Source organism: Coccomyxa subellipsoidea (assembly GCF_000258705.1).
Source record: "Coccomyxa subellipsoidea C-169, whole genome shotgun sequence".
NCBI lineage: Eukaryota > Viridiplantae > Chlorophyta > Trebouxiophyceae > Coccomyxaceae > Coccomyxa > Coccomyxa subellipsoidea.
The window spans coordinates 1,224,955-1,248,009 of NW_005178028.1; the positions used below are offsets into that span (position 1 = coordinate 1,224,955).

At 52.7% G+C, this 23,055-nt stretch overlaps 4 protein-coding genes across 4 annotated transcripts; 3 read left to right on the plus strand and 1 right to left on the minus strand.

Moving 5' to 3' along the window:
- Window positions 1–273: 273 nt before the first annotated feature.
- COCSUDRAFT_18444 (histone-fold-containing protein) lies at window positions 274–1,438 on the plus strand (the record flags this gene model as incomplete). Its single annotated transcript, XM_005645074.1, has 4 exons — window positions 274–342; window positions 525–566; window positions 858–1,056; window positions 1,353–1,438. 4 exons carry the CDS (start codon window positions 274–276, stop codon window positions 1,436–1,438), a joined length of 396 nt encoding a protein of 131 aa, XP_005645131.1.
- Window positions 1,439–1,700: 262 nt separating this feature from the next.
- Window positions 1,701–5,166, plus strand: COCSUDRAFT_54363 (mitochondrial malate dehydrogenase). The gene is made up of 9 exons (XM_005645075.1): window positions 1,701–1,842; window positions 1,997–2,063; window positions 2,199–2,335; window positions 2,451–2,577; window positions 2,743–2,857; window positions 3,116–3,278; window positions 3,657–3,746; window positions 4,065–4,238; window positions 4,550–5,166. The coding sequence occupies exons 1-9, from the start codon at window positions 1,777–1,779 to the stop codon at window positions 4,661–4,663; spliced, it is 1,053 nt and encodes a 350-aa protein (XP_005645132.1). The 5' UTR covers window positions 1,701–1,776; the 3' UTR covers window positions 4,664–5,166.
- A 1,016-nt stretch (window positions 5,167–6,182) lies between these two features.
- COCSUDRAFT_43999 (hypothetical protein) lies at window positions 6,183–15,414 on the minus strand (the record flags this gene model as incomplete). Its single annotated transcript, XM_005645076.1, has 18 exons — window positions 6,183–6,242; window positions 6,447–6,523; window positions 6,796–6,993; window positions 7,260–7,466; window positions 7,714–7,774; window positions 8,247–8,382; window positions 8,604–8,776; window positions 9,083–9,230; window positions 9,391–9,488; window positions 10,902–10,972; window positions 11,507–11,668; window positions 12,223–12,417; window positions 12,867–13,023; window positions 13,338–13,464; window positions 13,795–13,964; window positions 14,540–14,687; window positions 14,994–15,088; window positions 15,352–15,414. 18 exons carry the CDS (start codon window positions 15,412–15,414, stop codon window positions 6,183–6,185), a joined length of 2,346 nt encoding a protein of 781 aa, XP_005645133.1.
- A 691-nt stretch (window positions 15,415–16,105) lies between these two features.
- On the plus strand, window positions 16,106–22,830 carry COCSUDRAFT_48572 (hypothetical protein). The gene is made up of 12 exons (XM_005645077.1): window positions 16,106–16,413; window positions 16,582–16,686; window positions 17,075–17,322; window positions 17,650–17,862; window positions 18,325–18,535; window positions 18,883–18,986; window positions 19,290–19,490; window positions 19,793–19,894; window positions 20,104–20,178; window positions 20,559–20,693; window positions 21,046–21,144; window positions 21,519–22,830. The coding sequence occupies exons 1-12, from the start codon at window positions 16,221–16,223 to the stop codon at window positions 21,657–21,659; spliced, it is 1,827 nt and encodes a 608-aa protein (XP_005645134.1). The 5' UTR covers window positions 16,106–16,220; the 3' UTR covers window positions 21,660–22,830.
- Window positions 22,831–23,055: the final 225 nt, after the last annotated feature.

The window sequence follows — 23,055 nt, forward strand, 5'->3', positions numbered from 1 at the left end:
CAGAGACGACCCAGCAGACTCGTGACAAGGTTTTCACGTCTTCATGCAGATCTGCGATTTAAGCATGCGTCGCAACGATCGCTGTGCGACCTCGCGAGAGCCAGTGAGCCGTTACATTCAGGTCAGGGCCTGATAATTCCAGGGGATGAGCGTTTCGTCATCACCACAATTGTTTTAAAAGCCTGTCCGCCAGAAAAACAGCGCAAAATTTTCAACAGATTCCTTCTTCCTCCACCCACTCCACATCCTCACCTTCGTCAACCACCAGTCAAGATGTCAGGACGCGGCAAGGGAAAGACCGCAAAGAAGTCGGTGTCCAAGAGCACCAAAGCCGGCCTTCAGGTGTGCCACATTCACTTGTCTCCTCGTGTCAAGCGCATGGCAACACATAGGAATATATCGGGTTTGTTCTGATGGTCAGTGTGCCTTATTACTGGGGCTACCAGCACAGTTCAGTCCTCATTGCCGTTGATTTTCCTGTCACTTTCTCAGAATGTTAACAACGGTGTGTTCACTGGCTGCAGTTTCCCGTCGGCCGTATCGCCCGCTACCTCAAGAAGGGCAAGGTGCGCATTTCTCATTGCTTGGTATCTTTTGTGAAAGACCTCAACTGGTGCCGAAAGCCCGAAGTTTCATCTTTGAAATGGAGCTCAGGGACCAGATGCAACCAGAGCGCCCCTTCAGAATTCTATTCGACCGGAAATTCAATGCTTAACACTCGCCCATTTGTATCCATGACAGCTGATGAGCAGTAAAGATCAAGCTTGGTCGACCTTCGTCAGCGAGAATGTGTCACATACATTCTGAGCTACCACACACACCTGCTTGCTGACTGGCAGTGTGATTTTACGTTGCAGTACGCCAGCCGTGTTGGAGCTGGTGCCCCTGTGTACCTGGCAGCCGTGCTGGAGTACCTCGCAGCTGAGATCCTGGAGCTGGCAGGCAACGCTGCCCGCGACAACAAGAAGACCCGCATCGTCCCCCGCCACATCCAGCTGGCTGTGCGCAACGATGAGGAGCTGAGCAAGCTGCTGGCTGGTGTCACCATCGCCTCAGGTGATCCCTGCCCCCCAATCTTCACCATACTGCAATCAAGGATCTCAGATAGGCAGACAGGCTACAGTCACTGAGTGCAGGCTCTACCCCTGCACAGGGCAATGAATCGCAGGCCCTCCACCAGTGCCCATTCTGTTACGCACAAATTGCCTGCAGTCTGAAAGTACAGATGAGGCACACTATCGAGAGAGTAGTACTTGGTAGCGAGGGTCACCTTGATAGCTCCACTGACGTGGCAAGTTGCGGTCCTTCAAGGTGCAAACCACTGAGCATGTGCATGCTGTGTTGACATGCAGGTGGTGTGCTGCCCAACATCCACAGCGTGCTGCTGCCCACGAAGACCGGCAAGAAGACCAGCGGAAGCGTCAGCCAGGAATTCTAGATATTTGGTGCCACGGCGTAGCGCCCCAACAAAAATCGGTGTTATTTTAACACCACCACTATCATGGGAAAATGTGCAACAATCTTGTGTGCACGTAGCCTTCTCCGTCCCTTTCTCACACTATCTTGCATGCTGGGGATTCAGAGCAGCCACAGCAGTGGGTTCTTAGGGGTTCTCTCATATCCCCAGCAATCGGAAGCCCTGAATCCAGACCCGAGTCCAAGTCAGCATCCCCGTGACTGTCACATTCTACGATCGAGGCGCCCTGTTCTTCCTCTGCAGCATTAGTTGAGATATCAACAAGCTCCTTGCAAGCAGTTGTTGTGGCACTCGCGAATATGGAGGCCCCACAGGCTGGACGCATCGCTAGACTCCTCAATCACCTTGGGCCGCAGACAAGCTCGGTGCGAGCTGTTCCATCGACGCGTTGATCGCTTTTAAGATTTCTAACATTATACGATACAGATGCAGAAGGGACCTGTGATTGGTCTGGGGCGCCCTGTGTCCTAAGGTCATAGTAACACTCCTGCTCAAGGAACACAGATATGTTTTGCTCAGGTTGGAGGGATTGAACGACAATTTACATCTGCAGCCGCTAGTTCAAACGTCAAAGTGGCAGTCCTGGGTGAGACACAAGCAGCCCCTCTTCCTTAACTGTGTCCTTTCAGACATCGTGACTACATATTTTCACAGAGACCACTTTGCAAAGCTAATTTGTTTAATTGTAGAGTCAAGTAATATATACTCATGTTCCTGCCAGGTGCTGCTGGAGGCATTGGGCAGCCCCTGGCCCTGCTGCTGAAGGGATCTCCGCTCATCAGCGAGCTCAGCTTGTATGATATTGTTGGCACTGAGGGCGTCGGCGCGGACCTGTCCCACATTGACAGCAGCCCCAAGGTGAGATCAGGGCCCTGCTGCCCGTCCCGAAGCTCTAGGGACCTGTACTGGTGCATAAACTACACACTACCTTTTCTTCTTGAAATGGGACCTATGAGAGTGCTTGGCTGCACAGGTGAGCAGCTACACAGGTGCTGAGGAGCTGCCTGAGGCTCTGTACGGCAGCAGCCTGGTTGTGATCCCGGCCGGTGTGCCGCGCAAGCCCGGCATGACTCGCGATGACCTCTTTAACATCAACGCAGGTGATCTTGCTTGATCACAGAATTCCTACTCTTAAGGCTCTGATTCCCAGGTTTCCATAAGGGCTGTGGCCCCGGTATGGCTGCAAGCAAGCATAGCAATGGTGGGCGCTTGATCAGGAGGAGATCAAGCTATGGCGGTGGACTAAACTTTGAGGTTCCATGCAGGCATTGTGAGGGATCTGTGCGTGGCGATTGCCAAATACTGCCCGGATGCCTGGGTGGCCATAATCTCCAACCCAGTCAACTCCACAGTCCCCATCGCGGCTGAGGTATTCAAAAAGTGCGCCCCTCACCGCCCAATTATCCTGTCAACGCTGCTTCTTGGCACCCTCCATGCATGCATTGTCTCATAGTCAGCTTTACCTTGCAATCTGAAGCTTTGCACAAGCGAGCCTTGCATGAGCGGCTGCTGCAGACGCTCCCAAACATCGAGAGATTGTCGGCTACAAATGACAAGAAAGGCATTTATACAGTATTGTGGGGCTGGGCTGGCGCTGTGTCATGTTGCTGAGCAGCAGGAGCCGTTCATGTGTTGCAGGGCGGGGACCTACAACCCACGCAAATTGCTGGGGGTGACGAAGCTGGACGTTCTGCGCGCCAACACCTTTGTGGCACAGGCCATCGGCGTGCCCCCGGAGCGCATGTCTGTGCCTGTCATCGGCGGCCACGCCGGTGTCACCATCCTGCCACTCCTCTCCCAGGTGCGCAGCTCCACTCGCCATCTGGCCCCTGCATGTGCCACGAGGCCTCAGAGCTTTCAATGAATGATCTTCTGATGATCAGCACGGCATGTACTGTATGTCCTGAGGCTGCCAAGTCCCAGGGATGCTGTGCCCACATTTGGCGCCGGACCTGTCCCTTGTCAGTGACCACGCCTACAGCGGTGCTTTGGGGATAAATATCATTGGCACCTGTACCCTTGTTGAAGGGTTCCGTGCGCACCCAAGTGCCTGTCATTGTGCTCAAAACACACCATGCCAGGTCATCTTCAGGTCTCTACGCGGAGTGTGCGGCACTCCTTTTCTTTTGGGGTCTGATAAAAGCTGGGGTTTCATAATGAGCTGCGGTTCTGGTGGCAGGCAACGCCGCGGGTTGACGTGAGCCCGGAGACAGCCAAGGCGCTGACGGAGCGCATCCAGGACGCTGGAACCGAGGTGGTCAAGGCCAAGGTACAGTGCAATGCTTCACTTGGAAGCTCTCTTTCTGTGGTCTGTTCAATACATTTCTTCTTCACCATGCCTGCCTTCTCTTCCTGCCACGAGTGGGTCAGGCCCTGCATCCGTGTTTTGCTGCTTCAGTGGAGGTATCATTACTGCTACATACTGCTGCTTTCGATGCTTAAGCTGTGCCACTTTAAGATTTCCAAGTCCTGCTATAATAGGTACAGTGATGCAACTCGAGTGGAGGGAGCGCCTTGGCAGAGCGCGATATCACGATTAGCGCACTAGAATTCAGGTTTGAGCGTGAGTGCATGCTGGTGTGTGCAGGCGGGCAAGGGGTCGGCGACGCTGTCGATGGCTTATGCGGCGGCCAAGTTTGCCGAGTCGTGCCTGCGCGCGCTCGCGGGCGAGCCAATCGTGGAGTGCGCATACGTGGAGTCCCACCTCACCGACCTGCCCTTCTTCGCCTCGCGCGTCCGCCTCGGCCGCAACGGCGTCGAGGTGCGCCGCACGCCTTTGACCGGCTGCCGGCACCAACACATTTGTTTTATGCATGCATGGCGCAGTGGAGTGATCAGCTAATCTGTGCATGTTGGGATGGATTGGATACTTACCAGAGCAAGACAGGGAGTCAAGTGTTTAGAAAGGGTGAGGGCTGCTAGCACGGTGTGCTCCAAGCAGCAGCACCAAGCTCAGAGAGAACTGCTATGGTTGAAAGCCAACACGAGGTGGTATTGTTGCGAGGACGCTTGATTTATACAGCAGACCAGGCGAGGATGTGTGCATGATCTTGTGCCGTTGGCTGTGTGCAGGAGTACCTGCCGCTGGGCCGCTTCAACGAGCTGGAGGCTGCCAACTTTGAGGCGCTCAAGGGGGAGCTTCGAGGCAGCATCAAGAAGGGCGTGGACTTTGTCAACAAGACTTAAATTCAGAGACATCAGCGTTCCTCCAATCTCTAAGTCTTTTTATAGGTACTGGTAGGGCTAGGATGTCTGTCCTTTCTGAGGTAGCTGTCATGTCCCCTGTGTAGCGTGCACCTCTCGCTGGTGTCATTGCGCTTGCTGATCGTCAGCAGCAACAATTTTGGTTTGTGCAGCTCCCAGCTGGGTGTCTTAGATCTTTGTCGTCCAGGTTGTGGGTAGATCTAGAGGTGAATAAAGGTTTGTTAGGAAGTAGGTGTTCTCTGTACATTCAGTTGTACTTCATTTCTTCAGAAGGGGTCTTCAATATGGTTGCTCATCATTATTTTGGTACCAGGAATGCATGCGAGTCAGGTTAGGTTTAGGACTTGACAATAAGTGATTACATAGATACAGGACACAGAGAGGCGTTATAGGGCCATCCCTTCAGGCAATAACAGGTTCTTGAGTCACTGGTGATTGCTTGATACTCCCATGTAGCATGCCTGCCTGTAACTCGTCAAGAGGCCTCTTGGTTCTAGGTCAAGTTGCCATTCATGCCGCGAGCAGGACAGATATAGATATAGCAGCACATGCATGCAAGTAAGGTCTGCTGTGGTCACAACAGGCAATGCATGCAGCAAAGAAAGTCCTGGATGCTGTGCAAATACATACGTTTGGCAATCCGGCAACCCATATAAATACAAAGAACTTGCCGCAGATTGCGCATCTTTGCGCAATGCGAAACACAGGCAGTCTTGCTCAGACCTATTTGGCCAGTTTGTGGGCATGATGCACTTCAGAAGAACATTCTTGGTGTCTCACAGCAGGATTTGACAGCCCCGAAGGGCCCCGCAAGGGATTGACTGAACTGGTTCAGGGCTAGGGGCAAGGTTTCAGGGCAGGCCCGGGATAAGTAGAGGATTTGGGAAGATGGCGTCAGGGCACCGCCCCGAAGCCACATGGCTGTGGTTCACAGGCTCCCTGGACTTATGAGGCACTTCAAAGCACTTAGAGGCCAAATTCAGGGAATTCCTGCATTTCCCTTTTAAAAACCCTTGAGAATCAGAACGGAGAATGTCCTTCAAGCTTACTCAAAATTGAATACTCAGCAGCAAGCTGAAGGAAAGAATTTTGATCTGGTCGGTCCTTTGGGGAAGGTGACCAACATGTCCAGAACAGGCAATATTGCAATGCAATTGAATTGCTTCAATTGATTCCTTTGATGATGTCTGTGTATGAGCAACAGCAAAATTTACATTTAGTATCTGGATTGGACGGCTGTGCCAATCCATGCCATCAGAGCAGCAGTGCTTCAGCTCAAGCAAAGCAAGTGCGCAAGCAAAGGGTCGAGGGGAATCGCATTCTCTTACACACAGCCAAGCCTATGCAAGCACAAGTATATCAAAATAAGACCTTGTGCACCCATGCACAATCACGTCTCTGTCTAATTTGGCTGTAAGAAATTTAGCTTCTGCAGGGTGCATCTCCAGAGCAAGTCCCAGACAGAACAGCAGACTCTCATGTGCTTTGGCAGCTTTCATTCCTATGTGAGGCTCAAATCCTCAAACAGCGTCTTCAGCCTATCCAGCCTCTCCTTGTGCTCCTGGCAGCCACAATCCAAACTTCAGCCAACATCACACGCTTTAAAACTTGTCCGCCGTCCCCTGTATCAGCAGCACTGGAGTGCAGGCAACAATCGCATGACTATCAACTGAGCAGAACATTCCATGAGGTCAGAGCAGGGCTGTGCTTCCAGTTGCTTCAGGGCGCCCACAGGATTGTGCACTTGCAATGCACAGCGTCAAACCTTCATCCTGGTGCTGTCCTCAGCGCTGTACTCAGGCATCCCTGCTGGCTCCACTCCAGGGTCCACCAGCCCAATGGCTGCCCATCACATTAGAAAGTTATACCCGGGTAAAGGTAAAGAAAAATAACCGGAAGGAGCTATGGGGACGCTGGCCATTTCACTTTGGCACGTTCTATTAGCGCCCTCTGAGGAGTTCCTGAATTCTTTGACAGCCCCATAAGATTTGCCAGTGTACCAGTACCGTTGCATGATGGCACGGCAGACATGCAGGACAACATGACCAGTGAGCTCACACCAGGGCAGAGAAGAGGCAGAGCCGGACACAACAAAAAGAGAGGCAGTGACTCACCTGTGCCAATTGCCAGCAGCTGGAAGATGCGGGCTGTCTCGTTGCCCTTTGGCACTGGGGCCGGCTTGATCCTGCGGAAGAAGTCGGCCCATTTTTGGGTGAGCTTGTTGCACACCCGTTTGTTCTTCTCGTCCACAAGGAAGTCTGCCATGCCTATAGACTTATAGGCAGCTGGTTTTGCGCCGAGTGCTGGGTGATCTGCATGCAGTCGTTCACCACTGGGAGTCAATGAAGGCAAACACCAGTAAGAATCCTGGAATGAGTTGGTTGCACTTCAAGGAAGGAAATTCTTGGCACTAGCTGAAGGCAACAGGTGGAAGTGCATCTCGGCGCTTTGGTTCTAAGGTTCAGATGGCAGGTAGACAAAGCATGCAACAGGTCTCTAATACCTGAGCTCCCCACACTGTACAGCATTACAACAGTCGGTGCACCGGATTACAGACAAGGCCTGGCAAGGAACATACCGATGATGTGAGTGAGCTTGAAATCACCCAGGTCGACCATCTGGACCTGGGAGGATGGCAGCCTCTGCAGGTGGCGCAGGGCAAGCTGCCTGTCCAGCTTCAGAGCAGCTGCTGTGGCCTCATCCACTACAGCATCTCCTCCAAGTGTGGCTGCCGCCTCAATGATAGCGGCCCACTTGCCCTGGTGGCTCAGAGGTTTGCCCAGCCCTGCATGCACATTGGCACAGCTCGATAAGAGACACTCGTGCTGCATGTTCTTCTCAACTTCAAGCTTGCTGCCTTGCATGCATGCATGCTGTTGCCACATTTTGCCCCAGCAGAATGTCAACACTTAACTATTCATCTGTGACCCTTTGTGCTCTTGCTTCCTGCTGGGGCATGCATGGTAAAGATGGTAAGTCCCAATGTCAAATAACCCCTAACATGGAATTAAAAAGGACATGTGGCACCGCACCCTTCTCAAAGCTGATGAACACTGGCCCTTCTTCTTTCTCCTCAAGATTGCTGTCTGTGCCCTGCACATGCATCATATTTCTGTGAAGCCCTGAAACCATGCAGCAATAGAAAACAATGATCTTCATACTCCATTCATTTTGCAACTCTGTGCAAAGGGCTGTCAAGTGCCATGCACACTGAGGACATGTCTGGCAAGTCTGTGACCCTGCATTCATTTGGCTGCAATGGCACTCATGTTTGTCTGGCACGGCATCACCTCCTCAGCTGTTTTGTCCTTGACATTCTCATTGTCAAACTTCTGCTGCTGTCCCGGCTGCCCTTCACTCCCAGTACTGCCGTAGGGTGGCTGCAAGTCAAACTCAGGCTCAGTTCTTGCACATGCCATGTTTTTGCCACAACTCACCACCATACATGCAAGCACATCAGCTACCATCCCTGTGAATGCAGAACAGGGCAGGGATTACAGACACATGCAAAGTCAAGGCAAAGATATAGAACAGTAGGAGCAGAAAAATCCATACAAGAACACACCTGCAGAATCAGCTTTGTCTCGTCCACATCAGAAACGTCCATGAAGTCAGGCACCATATTGCCTACTTGCAGTGCAATGATTCCGTCTGCTGTCTTTCTGAATGAACCCGCTATGACTGGGCGCAGCTTGAGATACCTGTGCATTGGACAGGAACCTGAATTCAGTTGGCAAGCGGGCAAATGTCTCGAAGGAGCGCTGGCTTGCATGGGTAGCGCACATGTTGAAGCCCTCAGGATTAGAAAGTTTCCTTTTACTGAAGTGCCATCCTGACGCAGGTGCTGCGTATTCTGCAGGTTGATGGAGAAATGTGGATGCGGCCACCTCACTTGAGTAGTACATGGCGTCCAGAGACGCACCTGTGGGCAATTTCAGGCAGATGCTTTACAGATTTGACGATGTTGTCCCTGACAATGTACTCAAGCAGCTTGCTGATACCACCAAGGCTGGATGACTGGACCTCTCCCACCACAGTGTGCCGACACTGGTTCCTTTCGAGTGCGTCAATGACCACTGTCCAGCGCACTTGAAACTGCGCAACACAATTCACAGTAACCGGAAATATTTAAGGCAAAGATGCTCTGCATTGTCAGTCAGCATGAGCCTCAATCACGTTTCGGATTTGCTTTGCCCAAGCAATCTTCCACCGGACTCCAAGGGAGACATGCAGATATGTCTACGTCTTATGACCACTGCACACCTGCCTGAACATAAGCCAGGACACTTCGGCTTGCTTCGGGAGGCAAACAGCCAGCTGGCCCTCATCCAGCTGGTTACAGAGCTATGCATGCCTTGCATGCATTCCAGCAAGTACATGCATGAGAGTCCAGATCACTACCTTATCTCCCAGGATGGGGTAGGAGCTGGTGATGAGGATGCGGTATGGAGGCTCATCCGCGGCTGTCTGTTCATATTTGACGACTTGGTAAGAGTCATAGCACAGCAAGTGATCACACATCAGCTCCTGGCCCAGCTTTGGTATCCACCTGCATGGCATCAGACAGGCATTGTGAACAAGTGCTGCTATGAAACTTGAGTAATGCTGAGGGTTCTCTCAACAGACATGTCATGCACAGCCTGAGCACCAGAATTGGCTTGGATACAACATGAGATCAATTAATGAGGTGGTGGAAGGTTGGTCAACACCTGTCAAGGTCAGCTTTGTGCACTTCCTTGTCGTAGCGGATCTTGCCATTGCCTTCATGCCACAACTCAAGAAGATCCACTTCTCCAAGCTGCAACACCTGCTTGAAAGCACAAGGGACTGGATCTTCTGATGGAAGCCCACTCAACGCAAGGCAATAGCTTACTTCTTCGGAAGTTCCTCTGATGCCCAGGACAGGCAGGCAAGCTTGCTGTGAAAGGAAGTGAAGTCAGCAAAGATTACAGTCGAGCAGGATCGGAGACAAGGACGTGCATGCAGCGATATATGGACCGTGGTCAACGCCTGATGCGCAATTGTTCGAGCACTTCAAGCATACCTCTGCCTGCAAGCCTCTCCAGTCCGGATCAGCATGAAGAAAGCAGTTTTCATAGTACTCCTGGGCAGACATCGGTATGAGAGCTGCACAGCGTTGGAGGGGCGCCATTGGGTTTGATATTCAATGTGCGGTCGGATCAGATCAAGCTGGGTGAAAAACGGAGGGCCTGATGGGATCCTGACGACAGTGCTGACGGCCGAGTAAGGCACGCTGGAGCCAGTGAAAGACAAAGAAGTGCAGCAATCGATAGGGACGAAAAGAGAAGATCCCCTGCAGGCTTACTTGAACTCACATACTGGCAGGGAAGCTGTTTGCAATCTGAGGGGCAAAGATCGAGTCTGGCTCCATTTGACTCGTTGTAAAGGTGACTCACGAATCCAAAACAGGCACATTTGCATTCAAATCTCTGCAATCACTCCTGTCTTGAGTGTGAAACTTCAGAGCAAAAAATTGTTGGAGATCCCAGTTTGATAAGAGCAATTATGTCAATCAACGCCATGCAGGAAATACACATGCAGGAAGCATGCTGGTCACTCAAGCAAGCGAGTCAACCAGCGAATATTCCAGTCGCATGTACGCATGCGCACAGGGCTCTGGATCCGCGCCACACCAGACCCTTCCGCACATAATATACACTGACAGTCGCTGACTGTTGCTGAATGCAGAATGGAGTTCCTGGCATGCAAGCCAGAAACGCTTCATACCTCATGAAAGACCCATGCTGACAGCAAGAGACTTGCACAGACAGACTGCCGCAGAATCAGAACAAACCAGCCCTGTGCCTATTGAGAGCACCATGCCACCTGCAAGAATCCGTGATCCTGTGCACGGATGACTGCGCATTGACTAAGGGATCTCAGCTGGCGTAGTCACCCTTACGTGCTTTTTCTTCCCGGATGCAGTTTTCCGAACAGCCTTCTGACCCCCGCCAACCTGTCACCCTGCACACCCAGCTCCTACTCAGCTCTTGTGGACCACCTCAATCTCTGCACACATGGCCGCCAGCGTGGCTTTGCCACGCCAGCGGCCGTATCCCCGTCCAAGGTGAATATTTGCTGCTAATGCACCTCCTGCAAGCTGCTGACCTGTCTAAAACAATTGTTCCTGGCAAATGGAACTGCTTCACCATGCATCATGCAGCAGTCTCATGGCCAATGCTGTGCATAGAGACACTACCTGAGGCTTGGGCTTCTCTTCCTCTTCACTGCCTCTCTTGCTGCTTGCATGCAGCTTGATCCAGCCCACAGCTGCGCAGCATTCGCACAAGACATTTCATACATGCATGCATGATCAACACATAGCAGCGCCGGTCCGTAAGTGGTCTGCACAGCCTGCAAGCCAGGCATGGGAAGATCTACCGCTGTGCACCACGAACACAACATAATGCATTCCTGTGCAAGACCTGGTGGCAATTCTCTGTAGGGGCAATGGCACTGGCACCTCCTGTCAAGCCTCATTCTGTCAGCTGCATCAGCTCAGACTGCTTCCAAGCCTTCCCACCAGGCTCTGGCACACACAACACCTTGTTCTGCACCTTTTAAGCTTGTTTTACAGCCTGAAACCCACATGCCATGCATGGCAAGAGTAATGGGCCAGAACAGTATTGCGATGGCCAAAATCTTCTCTTAATGCAGACACATGAGGAGTTTGTGATATGAAGATGGGCAGTGACGGACTGCCCACAAGACCAAAGAGCCTCAGATGGCTCTCAACAGGTCTCCAAAATGTCACAATAATAATAATGAGTAAAATAAAATTAATGAAGAGCAAAGCTGACTCACCGGCGCTGATGCTGAGTAGGTGGATTGCCTGTGCTGCAATGCTGGGAACAGGTGCGGCGCGTGGCTGGGTCCGGTGCCAGAACTGGCGCCACTTTTTGGCGCTGGCGTTGAAACGCCGGCGCTTCTCCTCGTCCTCCCGGCTGCGCTCCATCGGCCCAGGTGCTGCACATGTTCAAACTGAAAAACTTGAGTCCAAGTTTGAAAGGTGACCATTAGAATATCGGTGCCCAGACTTCTCTGCAGGGATGACAACTTGGGTGTCGATTGCTGGGGAGCTGGGAGCACAGAGCCCGGTGTCAATGACTTATAAAGCTTACATGAAGTTCAGACGCGAATTTGCACAACCCAAAAACCATGATGGTCGAGAGTTGCTATCAACTTTCCAGAGCAGGAAGACCTGTACATGATTATCTACAGACTCACAACAACGTTGGGTCATGCTTGCTCTGGACAGCTGTCAAAGGGATTCACTCCTTGCAGGAGGGCTGCTCACGGGGCTTCTTTGAGAGCCAGCGGTCGAGCAGCACTTGAACGCAAAAAGACCTGCCTCATGGCATCACATCTTTCCTTCCTGAAAAGCAGTAAAAGCTAGCACGCCTCTTTGCCGCCTTCTCTCCGGGCTCCCCAGAGAGCCGGCGGTTGAGCAGCACTTGAGACCATCCTGCAAATGGCTTTCCCATGCTTCAGCAGTCAAAGCGGGCGAGGCTAGTTCTCACCGGGCTCCTGGGAGAGGCGCCGATTGAGCAGCACGGTGCGGATGTGGGAGGGTGCCATTTTCCGAAGCCGAGCCAGCGCCCGCCGCTCCTCGCGCGCTATCGCTTCGGCCGTGGCGAAGTCGGTTTCTACAAGGTTGTTGGCGCTCTCCTCCAGAGCGCGCACCCACTCCGGGTCCATCCACGCGCTCTGCTCGTCTACACCAAGTGTAGACAAGATCTTCTCAGCCCAACCAAGAAACTCGGATTGAGGAAGCGCAGGGCTGTGTCACACAAGTGAAGACGTAATGCTTGGTTCAGTATGTGGATTGAGATGAGAGTGTGTTCTGTCAGCGCCAACAATTCTTACAACTTGATTGGACTCTTCCATAGGCCTTATGGCCTATTCTGGAGGGAGTGAGAGGGTGTCTTTAACAACGTAGCCTCCCGGCTGTGAATTTTCTACATGCATGCACCTCTTGCAAGGCAGTTGGCTCCCCTTGGCAGTCTATATGCGTGGTCTTGTGCTGAGCACTTGCAACCTCAACCTGGATTGAGATCTCTCGAAGGCGCTTCAGGGCAAGAAGCTTTTTTGTTGCAAAATCGAGGTGTCACTCATTCAGGGAACGTAAGAAATACAGTGGCAAAGAGAAGTGGGAATGCAGCACCTGCGTCGTAGAAGAGTGTGTCAGAGCGCTTGAGGTCTTTGGCGGCCTCCTCAGGGGTAACTTCAGGGGCGGCTTCCTCCAGTAGCTCGCCCACAACATCATACTTGTCATCCTCGTCATCGCTGATGTCAGCCGTGTCCAGCTCCTCATATGGTTCCTGCACAGCAGCCCACAAGAACCTGTTCGATATATCTTGTGCCAGCTGCATGCTGAGCATCGCTTGCTGCCAGCCCTAGCATTGCATGCTGAGTCATTGGTCACTCACTGCCATCCTTACGCAAATATGTTTCCAATGTTTCACTGCGCCAAGCACTCCCGTGCAACCAACACTTTCCATGCATTGCGCAATATCGCATTCTACACCTGCTCTCATCATTGCAGCGACCTGCAATCGACATGTACTGCAGTAATATAAGCTGCACCAGCCACCATACTTGCATGTGCATGCAGCTGCTTGGGGGCAATGCTGACCTGGAGGATGCTGCCAATTTTGGCCATGTCAACACCCTGCAGTTCCAGCAGATGGTCTGGAATGCCATCCAGCAACGCCTCCCGGCCCCCAGGAGCGCTTAAGAGTTCCTCACGCACCATGTTGTATCTGCACATGTGCACAAGACCTTACGCATTCCTCGAGAGTGAATGGGACTGTCCCGAAGCTGGGCATGACTTATGCGGCATGACTTATGCTCACGCAGACTGAAAGTTCTGGTGCAGACAGCATCAATGCATGCACATGCATCAGTGATACAGCATCAGCAAACCGTGCTACCTCTGGCAAAATCTTCTAAATTATCATCGAATGCGTGCGCTACACTCTGACTCTGGATATGGGGTCCTTTTGGAGCTTCTTTTCTGGAAGAGTCCGCATGAGGGATTGCGCCGTACTCAGTGCTCTTGTGCACAGGCATGAGTGAGGTGGGTAGCTGACCTCTCAACGATGGCAGGCAGGGCCTTGAAGGTCTTGACTGTGCTGTCAATGATGGTCTTTTCTGCCAGCCGCCCGATCCCAAACACCTTGATGTTGATCTGCCCCTCCAGCCTGTGCCGGCAGTGGGTCTCATCCACCGGCTCAATCACAATCGTCCTGCTCCCTTGCATCTGCTCATCCACACTCCCCGTCAGCGGCCTTGCAGCGGCTTATTTCAAACCCTCCATAAGCAATTCCTGCTGTGTTACTACTACATGCTGTTCCTGCCAGGGGTAAGGTGCGTCTGCAGACAAGCTGCAGGTACAGAATACCACAGTGCCAACCCCATGTCGGACTCGCCAAATCCTTCCAATGCCCAATCAACCACGGGCAAGGTGCTGTGCTTTTTTACCGCCCACGCCAGCCCCGGCCATTCCTGCTACAGGCTTCTTAATGGAGGCTTCTCGCAGTCGAGGTCTGTCTGCAGACAAGCTGCTGCTGATAGGATCTGTGGCGACAAGGTGCCACAGATCCTATCCCTCGCTGCCCTTGCCCTGGCAAGGCTTGACATGTGAAAATCCAGACAAAAAACGAGCATGCACAGCGCTCAACTGGGCCACAAGCTGCAGCAATGGGCAACTGCGGTGCAGAAGCGGGCGGGAAATACACCAAACTTATCCTCCTGGACACCCATAGTGAAGATCTTATGCGCTCACTTGCAGTGCACTAGTCAGGGGATGGGAATAAGGGAGATGAAATCAGTCACCTTGTCGCCCAGCAGGGGCAGATAGCTGGTGACAGTCATCCGCAACCCCTTCTCGACATCGTCCAGCTCTGCTGGATCGTAGGCGATCGTGTCATAGAACATGATGTCTGGTTCCTTCACATACTTGCGCCCCACAGCGGGCACCCACCTGAACAAGTAAACCCATTATTTATTTGCCTGCTTGACACAGCAAACGCTAGATCAAAGCACTACTGCGCTCGGCCATATTGCTGCTCAGCCAAGCTTGCAGCACTGTAGCTACCTGAAAAGGACAGAGCATGATTGGACCATGTGTCTGTGCAAAGGATTAAAGCAGGAAAAATGCAAACGTTGAAGTCAGTGCGAGCGCCAAAGGGTGGGTGTGCTGCCTTGCTGTGTGACTCAGGAGTGCTTTGACAACACACAGGATTTTGGATTGTCCCATGATTGTGAGCGAAGCCCAGGAGGGCAGTACCTCTCATAGTCTGGCACTGTGACTACTTTCTGGTAGCTCACGTTGCCTTCGCGCCAGGTGTCCACTATTTCGACTTGGCCCAGGTTCAGCAACTGCTGCGTTGCACGGCACAGTGAGGTTGACCAGCTCCCAAAGATTCAATGCAAATGAGACCCTTGTCCGTGACGCAGCTAGAGTGGAGATCGACATAAGGTGGGCATCAGTGTCAGCGTCTGCTTTGATCATGTGAGGCACAGACGTTCATTATGATGTTGGCATGATCTTCGTTATTCTGAGAAGATATTATCAAGCATCAATAATTGGATTGAGATTTGTCTAGGTGAAACAGTGAATGAGCGATGAATCAGCGTTTACCGACCTCGGCCAGCAGGGCTCTGAAGGGAGCACTGTCACGTTCGAGGAAATAGTCCTTGGCATTCATCGGCAGGATTGCTGAGCAAGTGGGTGGGAAAGGTGCCATCCCTGGGCCTATCCAGGGCGATCCTGGGATTTGCTGAGGTAAATGTAATTGTTCTATAGCCGAAAAAACGATGTGAGAATGTGTTTGAAGCCTGAGCGTGCAGCCGAAGAAAACAAAGAATAAAATCTTTGATGTCTTGGATACTTTGGACCGTCCAAGAAGTCCGTGACGATTACGGTAGCCTGATCCAGCGTGCCTGCTTTGAATTTGAATCCGACTTCATCCTCATGGAATGTATGTCAATGTGCTCGTCCCGATAATCCTGCAAATATGCATCTTGATTTAAATTACCAATGCTTGATCCCTCTCGGAGTCAGCGACACAGATTTTTGTTTCAAAGGAAAGTCATCAGCTTCCATTTGCAACCAAAGAGGATGAAGCTTGTGAGCCTGCACTAATCCATTTCACACCAGATTGCCTTCCAGGTCCTTCCCGCTCTGCCCTCCGTACAACTCGGAAAAGTGCAGATGGGGCTGGCATTGAGTAATCGGGGAGATGTGGCCATGAATGCGGCCAGTCCGTCATTGCAGAGGAGGAAAACACGGGCAACGCCGTCGAACCGATCACCTCCCCCTGACAGCTGGACCGTCGAATGAATCGAAGCACAACGGCTGGCTGGTAGTAGGGTCAGCGGAAAATATTTTGTTCCGCGCGAAATCTAGGCTGCACCGAACAAGTGTTTTGGCACAGAGAAGTCGAAATGCTTGCTGAGTACTGAAGATTCGTTCTACTGGTTGGGTTGTCGGTCGCTTTCGTGGGCGCGGGCAATGGTGCCGTTTATCCATCCCACCTCAGATAGTAGCTCGGACGAGTTGGGGTCATCCCCATCCAGCTCCTCGCACACCAATGAAGTTTTTGGGATCCCGAAGTGCTCGGTAGCCTCGGATCCGCCCATCCTTCCCGCCTGTCCCGAGCTTTCAGTTCAGGCTTGCTTCAGCGGCGCCACAATCTTGATCACAGGTACGAACGTCAATAATGATTTACTTTGCCATGGGCACCGCTTCGATCAGCAGATCGATGCGAATGCGATGTGTTCGACGGTTGGCATCCGTTTCGAAGATGCCCGCGACAAGGAAACGCGTGACTGCACACTGCCGTCTTGAAACATACAACCGTCTCGGCGTGCAGGCGCGACTGGATTCGTGGGCAGCGTGGTGCTCGAGCAGATTTTGAGAGTGTGTCCGACTGTGAAGCGGATCTACGTGCTGATCAGGGAGAAAAGAGGGCAGTCGGGTGAGCTCCCGCACTTACACCACTCTGTGTGTCATGTACAGCAGTAAGCAGGTGTGGGTCATTTCGAGACCTGCAGATTGATATGACGCTCAGATTCAACCATGAATTTGACATCAGCTGATTTTAAAGCGTGTGATCGAAGCTCTTTCGTACTCTGCGCGCAAGGCCTATTTACTGCCCATGCTAGACCTGCTAACCTCGAACTAGTGCATGCCTGTGCCCCTTCTGCTTCGTTTTGTCTACAACATCAAAAGAAATTGTACTGCAGCAACGCCTCTAGTGCGTGCTTCCAGCCAGCTATCGCAGCATTCACTGGCCAAACTCAGGGCAGGGCATGTGCAAGCGCAGTATCTGCAGCACTTACTAAATTTCCTTGCTCCCTGCGCAGGTGATGAGCGCATCGACTTCCTGCTGCATAAGCGGCCGCTGTTCCACATGCACTGGAAGGATGGCCGCGTGCCGCTCGATGTCAGGAACAAGATCGTGGTGATCCCTGGAGATCTGCACAAGCCGGACCTGGGCCTCGCGCAGTCAGACAGGGAGCGCCTCATCGAGGAGGTGGAGTTTGTCATCCACAGCGCAGCCTCCATCTCCTTCTTCGAGCACATCCACACTCTGCTCGAGCAGAACTACGAGGTGCGCCCCGCGCGGCTCGCAAGCACCCGCGGCTTTCCTGTGCCGTGCAACCTTCCTTCTTGAGGCATGCTTGAAGGCTGGTTGAGACTCCAAGGAGGACTTATGTATGCTCCTAGATCAAAGGGAAATTTATTACCTAGTTGCAGCAACCTGCCGCGGGGCATTGAGAGTTGATATGGTTGTTGGGGGTGGGATGCCCTCACAAATTGAAGCAGTGTTCACCAGTAAAGCATGTCAGCTAGCATGCTCTGCAGACTGCACATGCAGCCCACTGCATGAGAAGGAAGGAAGAATATGACTGAACAGAAGTCATGCATGTGCGCGCAGGCGACGAAGAAGGTGAGCGAGCTGGCGCTGCAGATCAAGGGCATGCGCGGGTTCGTGCACGTGTCGACCGCATACGTGAACAGCAACCTGCCGCGGGGCAGTCACATTGAGGAACGGATCTACCCTCTGCGCCGCAAGGACGGCCGCCGCCTGGAGCACGCCAAGCTCGCCCTGCAGCTCGCCGCGCTGCCCCCCACCAAGGCCGAGGCCACCGTGAGCCCCATTCCCCCTTGTTTAATTACCTCTTACAGGGGCGCAGATCCATTTCGGGTATTTTGTACTACTCTCATTGCAGAATTATATCACAGAATGCCCGAAGGGGACAATGCCAAGGCTGAAACCACCGGGAGTGCTCCTTTCGTGGCTCTGTCTTCATTTCAATTTGCTGCAGCACCTGTTGTCCTTGCAATTGTAGTGCAGCTCCTTCTGCTGCAAACAGCTTGGTTCGCAGCATTTCCTGCTGTTGACTGTACAAATTCACAGCTCAGGCCACTTTCATAGCGCGGACTTCAGCACCTGTACTGACCTTGCTGTGCTGGCATAATATCATACCTACACCTGATGTGTACACCTAACAGAAAGAGGGTGCAGTGCGCCAAAAGGTTATTGTGTCAGCTCTCAGTACAAGGTGCACAGACCAGGATGGCTCAGTGCAAGCTGTGCTGATGCGCGCAGGCCCAGAAGCTGCTGAAGGAGGTGAACCTGCCCAACAGCTACACGCTGACCAAGCACATGTGCGAGGACCTGGTGGCGGACCTGCACTGCCGCGAGTTCCCCGTCGCCATCCTGCGGCCATCCATCATCGGCGCAATCGCGCGCGCCCCCGTTCCCGGCTACTTTGGCAACGCCGCTGGCCTCACCTCCGCCACCCTCGCCTTCGCCACTGGTGCGCCCTTTTCTTCAATCTTCAAACCAAGTGCTACCCCCCAAACTCTTAGCCCGTGCCTCACCTTTGGGCTGTGTATTTTGCGGCCAGAAGGCTGCTTTCACAGCTGCAGGACCGGCAATCATTTGCCTTTTGACAGCAGCATGCAATGGCATATGACGGCCTTTGCCACAAATGCACAGGACTGGACATTCTTAGCTGTGGTTGTTAATGTTCTCAACACGCAAGCCTGACAGGTTTGCAATGCTGGCGCCCAACACCTTTAAAGACATGCACAAGTTTGATGGGGGCACCGATCTCTCAATGCCTGGAGTGCTAGATGGCTGATACACCTGCGATGTGCGCAGGCATGGCGCGATTCACCTGCCACGACCCGCACAACATCTATGACATCATCCCCTGCGACCTCGTCGGCAGCGCCGTCATCATGTCAGCCGTCGCCCTCGCCCAGGTCAGTCACCCCTTACTAAACACCGCCTCATTACAATCTCTGGAGTGTGAGTTCCCGGCACATGTGACAGCCACAGCAGGCAGGGGAGACCCTTATCCGCAGATCGTGTGTGGACTCCAAGTAGTGTCTGTCCATTATTCTGGCAAACTGCTGGCGCTCTGGGGCACGCAGAAAGTAGGATCTGCTCCCGAACAAGCGCTGTTTCTGTCACTGTGAGAGCGAGCGACTTGCTTGTTAGGAACTTGCCGACAACAGCTGACGAGGGTCTGCAGGATCTGAATTGCTCCCTGTTGTGGTCTGCAGCCGAGCCTGGACCCCGACAACGTGCTGGTGGTGCACGCGGCGACGTCATGCACGCACCCGGCGGATTACTACAACCTCATGCGCACAGTGGTCCACCCCTACTGGGCGGCGGACCCCCCAGAGCACCGCCTCTCCTCCAAGCCCTATAAATCCCTGGACCATCCCACTGCCGTGCTCCCCGAGGACAGCCTGGCCTTCAAAGTGACCCCCGTCCCCCCTCCCTGGCCCTGATAAATACCCCACTCCCCCTTTCCCTGACCTCCATAAATACCCCACCTGCCCTATTGCCCGGCCCCACCCGGCTCCATCCCTGGCCACCACTCTGGTTCCCCCACCCAGCAACGGACTGGGCCTGCCTTGTGCTGTCCTGTACATTCCACACTGCTGCGTTGATCACGTCTGTTCTGCTTCCATTATGGCTCAAGATTGTTGAGTGCTGGGCTGGCAGGTGTGTCGGCATGCACGGTGCTCATGTGGGGATTCTGGGGTGGTGTGCATTGCAGGCGATGCGCATGAAGCATGGAATCCGCTTCAAGCTGATGGCAGCAGGACTGCGCATGGCGGGCCACAAGAAGGTGGCCGACATGATCAAGAGCAGCTGGAAGGTGACGATTATGCATTTCTTGCTCCTGCCTTTTTACATTCCTCAACATGAGGATTCCAGATGTACATGGGTGTGCAAGATGTTGATGAAGAGTGCAATATTGGATATTTGCAGCAGCACTGCCTTCTCTGAGGGTTGGTCTTATAGGGATGGTGCTTTTCGTGATCAAGGCAGGAATTTGTGAAGCTGACAAGGCTTGGTGCGTTTCAGGTGTGGAAGCTGTACAATACCAAGACGATGGACTTCCACTTGTTCTTCTGCTGCCGCAAGGCCATGGAGATCCAGGTTAGACACAGTCGTCAGTGCTCGAGGCTGCAAAATCCTGTCACCTCAAGTCTAGCTGGCTAGTGGCTGTGAGCAGCCAGTTGACTGCATGCTGTCTGCACCACCTTGGCATGCATGAGCATGCCAGATCAGAGGCAGTGATCTGCTAGAATTCTATCTTGTGAGGCAGCCTTCTAGGTATGGCTGTTGCCATGGTGACAAAGAGATCAAGGCAAATTTTATGCTGATCCGCTCTGTCTGACCCAGCTTGGCATGATGTTTGAAGGCAGTAATCTGATGAGTTTCTCTGTTGTGAGGCAGTGTTCTAGGGATGGTTGTGGCTACAACACCAAAGAGCTCAAGGCAAGATTCATCTGCTGAAAACGCTGTGGTGTGTGCAGAGCCTGGTGGCTCCCGAGGAGGCCCTGGACATGAAGATGGTATGGGAGGCGCCTGATGATGACTGGGAGGCCTACATCCACACCCACATGGAGGCCATACGCGCCAAATACTTCCCCAAAACCGCCCAAGCCAAGGTACTTGCCCTGACTCCACCTCCCGATTTGCTTTGGACAGTCCAAAGCAATCAGCCACAGACTCGTCCTACTATTGACTCCGCCTGAAAGAATCTCTGCACTTTTCGTCCCCATGATCTACATTATGCGACGTGGCTATCTCAGTGCTTGGTATTGCCACGCTTTGGACGATTTGCTTCGTAGTGGCCTCATGCGATGTCCTTGTCTTAGTCCTTTGTATCGCCACACCTTGGACAACATTGCTCCGTGATGGCGTTACGCTCCTATGCAAAGCATACGGCTGTCTAGGTCTACATTGATCTGTTGCATGACAGCTCCAAACTACATCGAATAACTCCAATGGCAACCGCAGGCGCAGCAGGGGATTGTGGAGAAGGCTCTGCCAGGGCAGAAGACAGTGGAGGGACTGGCGGACGCTGCCGCCACAAACGCTCCCACTGGGCCCCTCAAGGTGTGCTGCCACCCCTAGCCTGCGCTGACTGCCTTCCTGTGCAGCCCTGCTACAACTTGTGAACAGCAGGGCTCGGTTTTGCACAGATGCTCGAGAAGCACAAGTGACACTGTGCATGGCGTACAAGCTAGCATGCTGGGCAGTCCCCTCAGTCTACCTGTCTGCGGTGTTGTGCTTGGTGAAGGGCAGCACAAATTTAGTCGCATGGTTTGTGAGGTCAGGCATACCTTGGGCGCTTTCAAGCATCATTCACTTGGCTGCCATGCATCACATTGTGGCAGCTACAGGTCAGCTGTCAGCTTTAAGGGTGCACCGGATGAGCCACACCTGCCCTGCCTTACACTGCTGCTAAGTGCATGAGTGCCCTGCTGCAGGACGGCTCCCTGGTGAGCAGCACAGCCGCCAAGCAGAACAGCGGCATTTTCCGCATGAACAAGAAGCAGCCTGCAGCGCCAGTGCAGCAACCTGCAGCAGCAGCCACCATTCATCTGACACCTGTCATCAGGGCAAATTGAGCAGCGCTGCTCCGTCCACAACCGAGATAAAGGGCCATTTTTGCTTGGGCTAGCTTTCACTCCGGGTGGGGTGGATCCTCGAGGTGGACAGCTACCCAAGGGAACATTGCAGGGTGCCTTGCAAAGAGAAAGCACCGTCCCCAAACAGAATGCGGCAAGGGTGACAAACCGGTAGAAGTGTATACAGGATGCTAGATGGACTGGAAAGGAGTCGCAAAGAAAGGACACCGAATAAAATGCTGAGCCGCAGAGCCAGTTGCAGCGAGTACAGGCCAGCTACAAGAATCGATAAAATAGATAAAATAGAACCAACCTCAAGAACATTGCTTGCGCAATGACAAGCCCCCCAAGTATGTCATGAGATGATTTAGCTGTTTCTGGCACAATGTTTCAGAGCAAGAATTTGGGTTAAAAGGTTTTGGTTGGGACAAGAAAATTGTGTACCTCTCCACGAGGGGAGCTTGAAGGCTATTGGCTTTTGCTGCCTGCCCATGCGAGCTGCTGTGCCAACCATCTTGGCATGGGAAGACTCAGAAGCTGAGTGAGGGGTGAGGACTGCCGTGATGCTTTGCAATTTGAGCTTTGCAAAATAAGCCTGCAATCGAGCACTTTCGCCTCACCGGTGCAGTAGAGTTCGGTGGGGAATGCGGTTGATCAGATATTGATTGTCCATCCTGCAAGCAGGCTTGGGCAGCCCACTTTGGGCTATTGGTCCACTGAGTACATCATGGGGGCACATGAGCTTGTGCAAGTGACTCGCTGTGGTAGTGTGGTAGAAGAAGTGCCTCCAATTGCTAGAGCAGACTTTGTCCAGCAAGAGAGCAGTGAACTTGCCACTGTCCATTCTAAGGTGCTGCTCCATGAAGGAGACACCTGTCCATTCTATTGCCCCTGAAAAGGTCGACTTGCTGCATTCTCAGGGTGTCTTTTCATCTTTTATACCCCCCACGCCGCGCCATACTTTCTTGCTCTTCCCATTACAGCAGAGTAGGGTAATGCAGCATCGTGGTGAATTGGAATCAGCCCTGAGTTTGAACTGCATCTCCGTTTCAAGCAGCTGCTGATCAGAAGGCGCTGCAGTGTTTTTCCTCAAGGTGTTTTGAATATAGTGGATATGTCTGGTTGATGTTATCACGTCCTGTAACGTCAGACTGTAATACCAGTGCAGCTCAAATACAACAGTATGGCGGTGCTGGCATGTGCACTCTTGCATATATGCGCCTAGGGCAGCACACTTTGTGACTCTCCACCAATTTTGCATCAATGGGTTCGCCGCTCACAAGCAGCTTCTTGAACAAAGGAAATAAAAATCACATGAATGAATCTCGTGGTGATCATCTACAAGCAGTGCATGTCAAGCAGCAAGTGCTCTTGCAGAGAGCGAAGGGCCATGCAG

Excerpts from the sequence above, each read along its gene's own strand:
- COCSUDRAFT_48572 (XM_005645077.1), top strand. The coding sequence starts at position 16,221 with ATGGTGCCGTTTATCCATCCCACCTCAGATAGTAGCTCGGACGAGTTG. Across the intron at positions 18,536-18,882 it reads CACCCTCGCCTTCGCCACTG|GCATGGCGCGATTCACCTGC; the intron begins GTGCGCCCTTTT and ends CGATGTGCGCAG. Across the intron at positions 19,895-20,103 it reads TGATCAAGAGCAGCTGGAAG|GTGTGGAAGCTGTACAATAC; the intron begins GTGACGATTATG and ends GGTGCGTTTCAG.
- COCSUDRAFT_54363 (XM_005645075.1), top strand. The coding sequence starts at position 1,777 with ATGGAGGCCCCACAGGCTGGACGCATCGCTAGACTCCTCAATCACCTT. Across the intron at positions 1,843-1,996 it reads TTGGGCCGCAGACAAGCTCG|GTTGGAGGGATTGAACGACA; the intron begins GTGCGAGCTGTT and ends TGTTTTGCTCAG. Across the intron at positions 3,279-3,656 it reads TCCTGCCACTCCTCTCCCAG|GCAACGCCGCGGGTTGACGT; the intron begins GTGCGCAGCTCC and ends TTCTGGTGGCAG.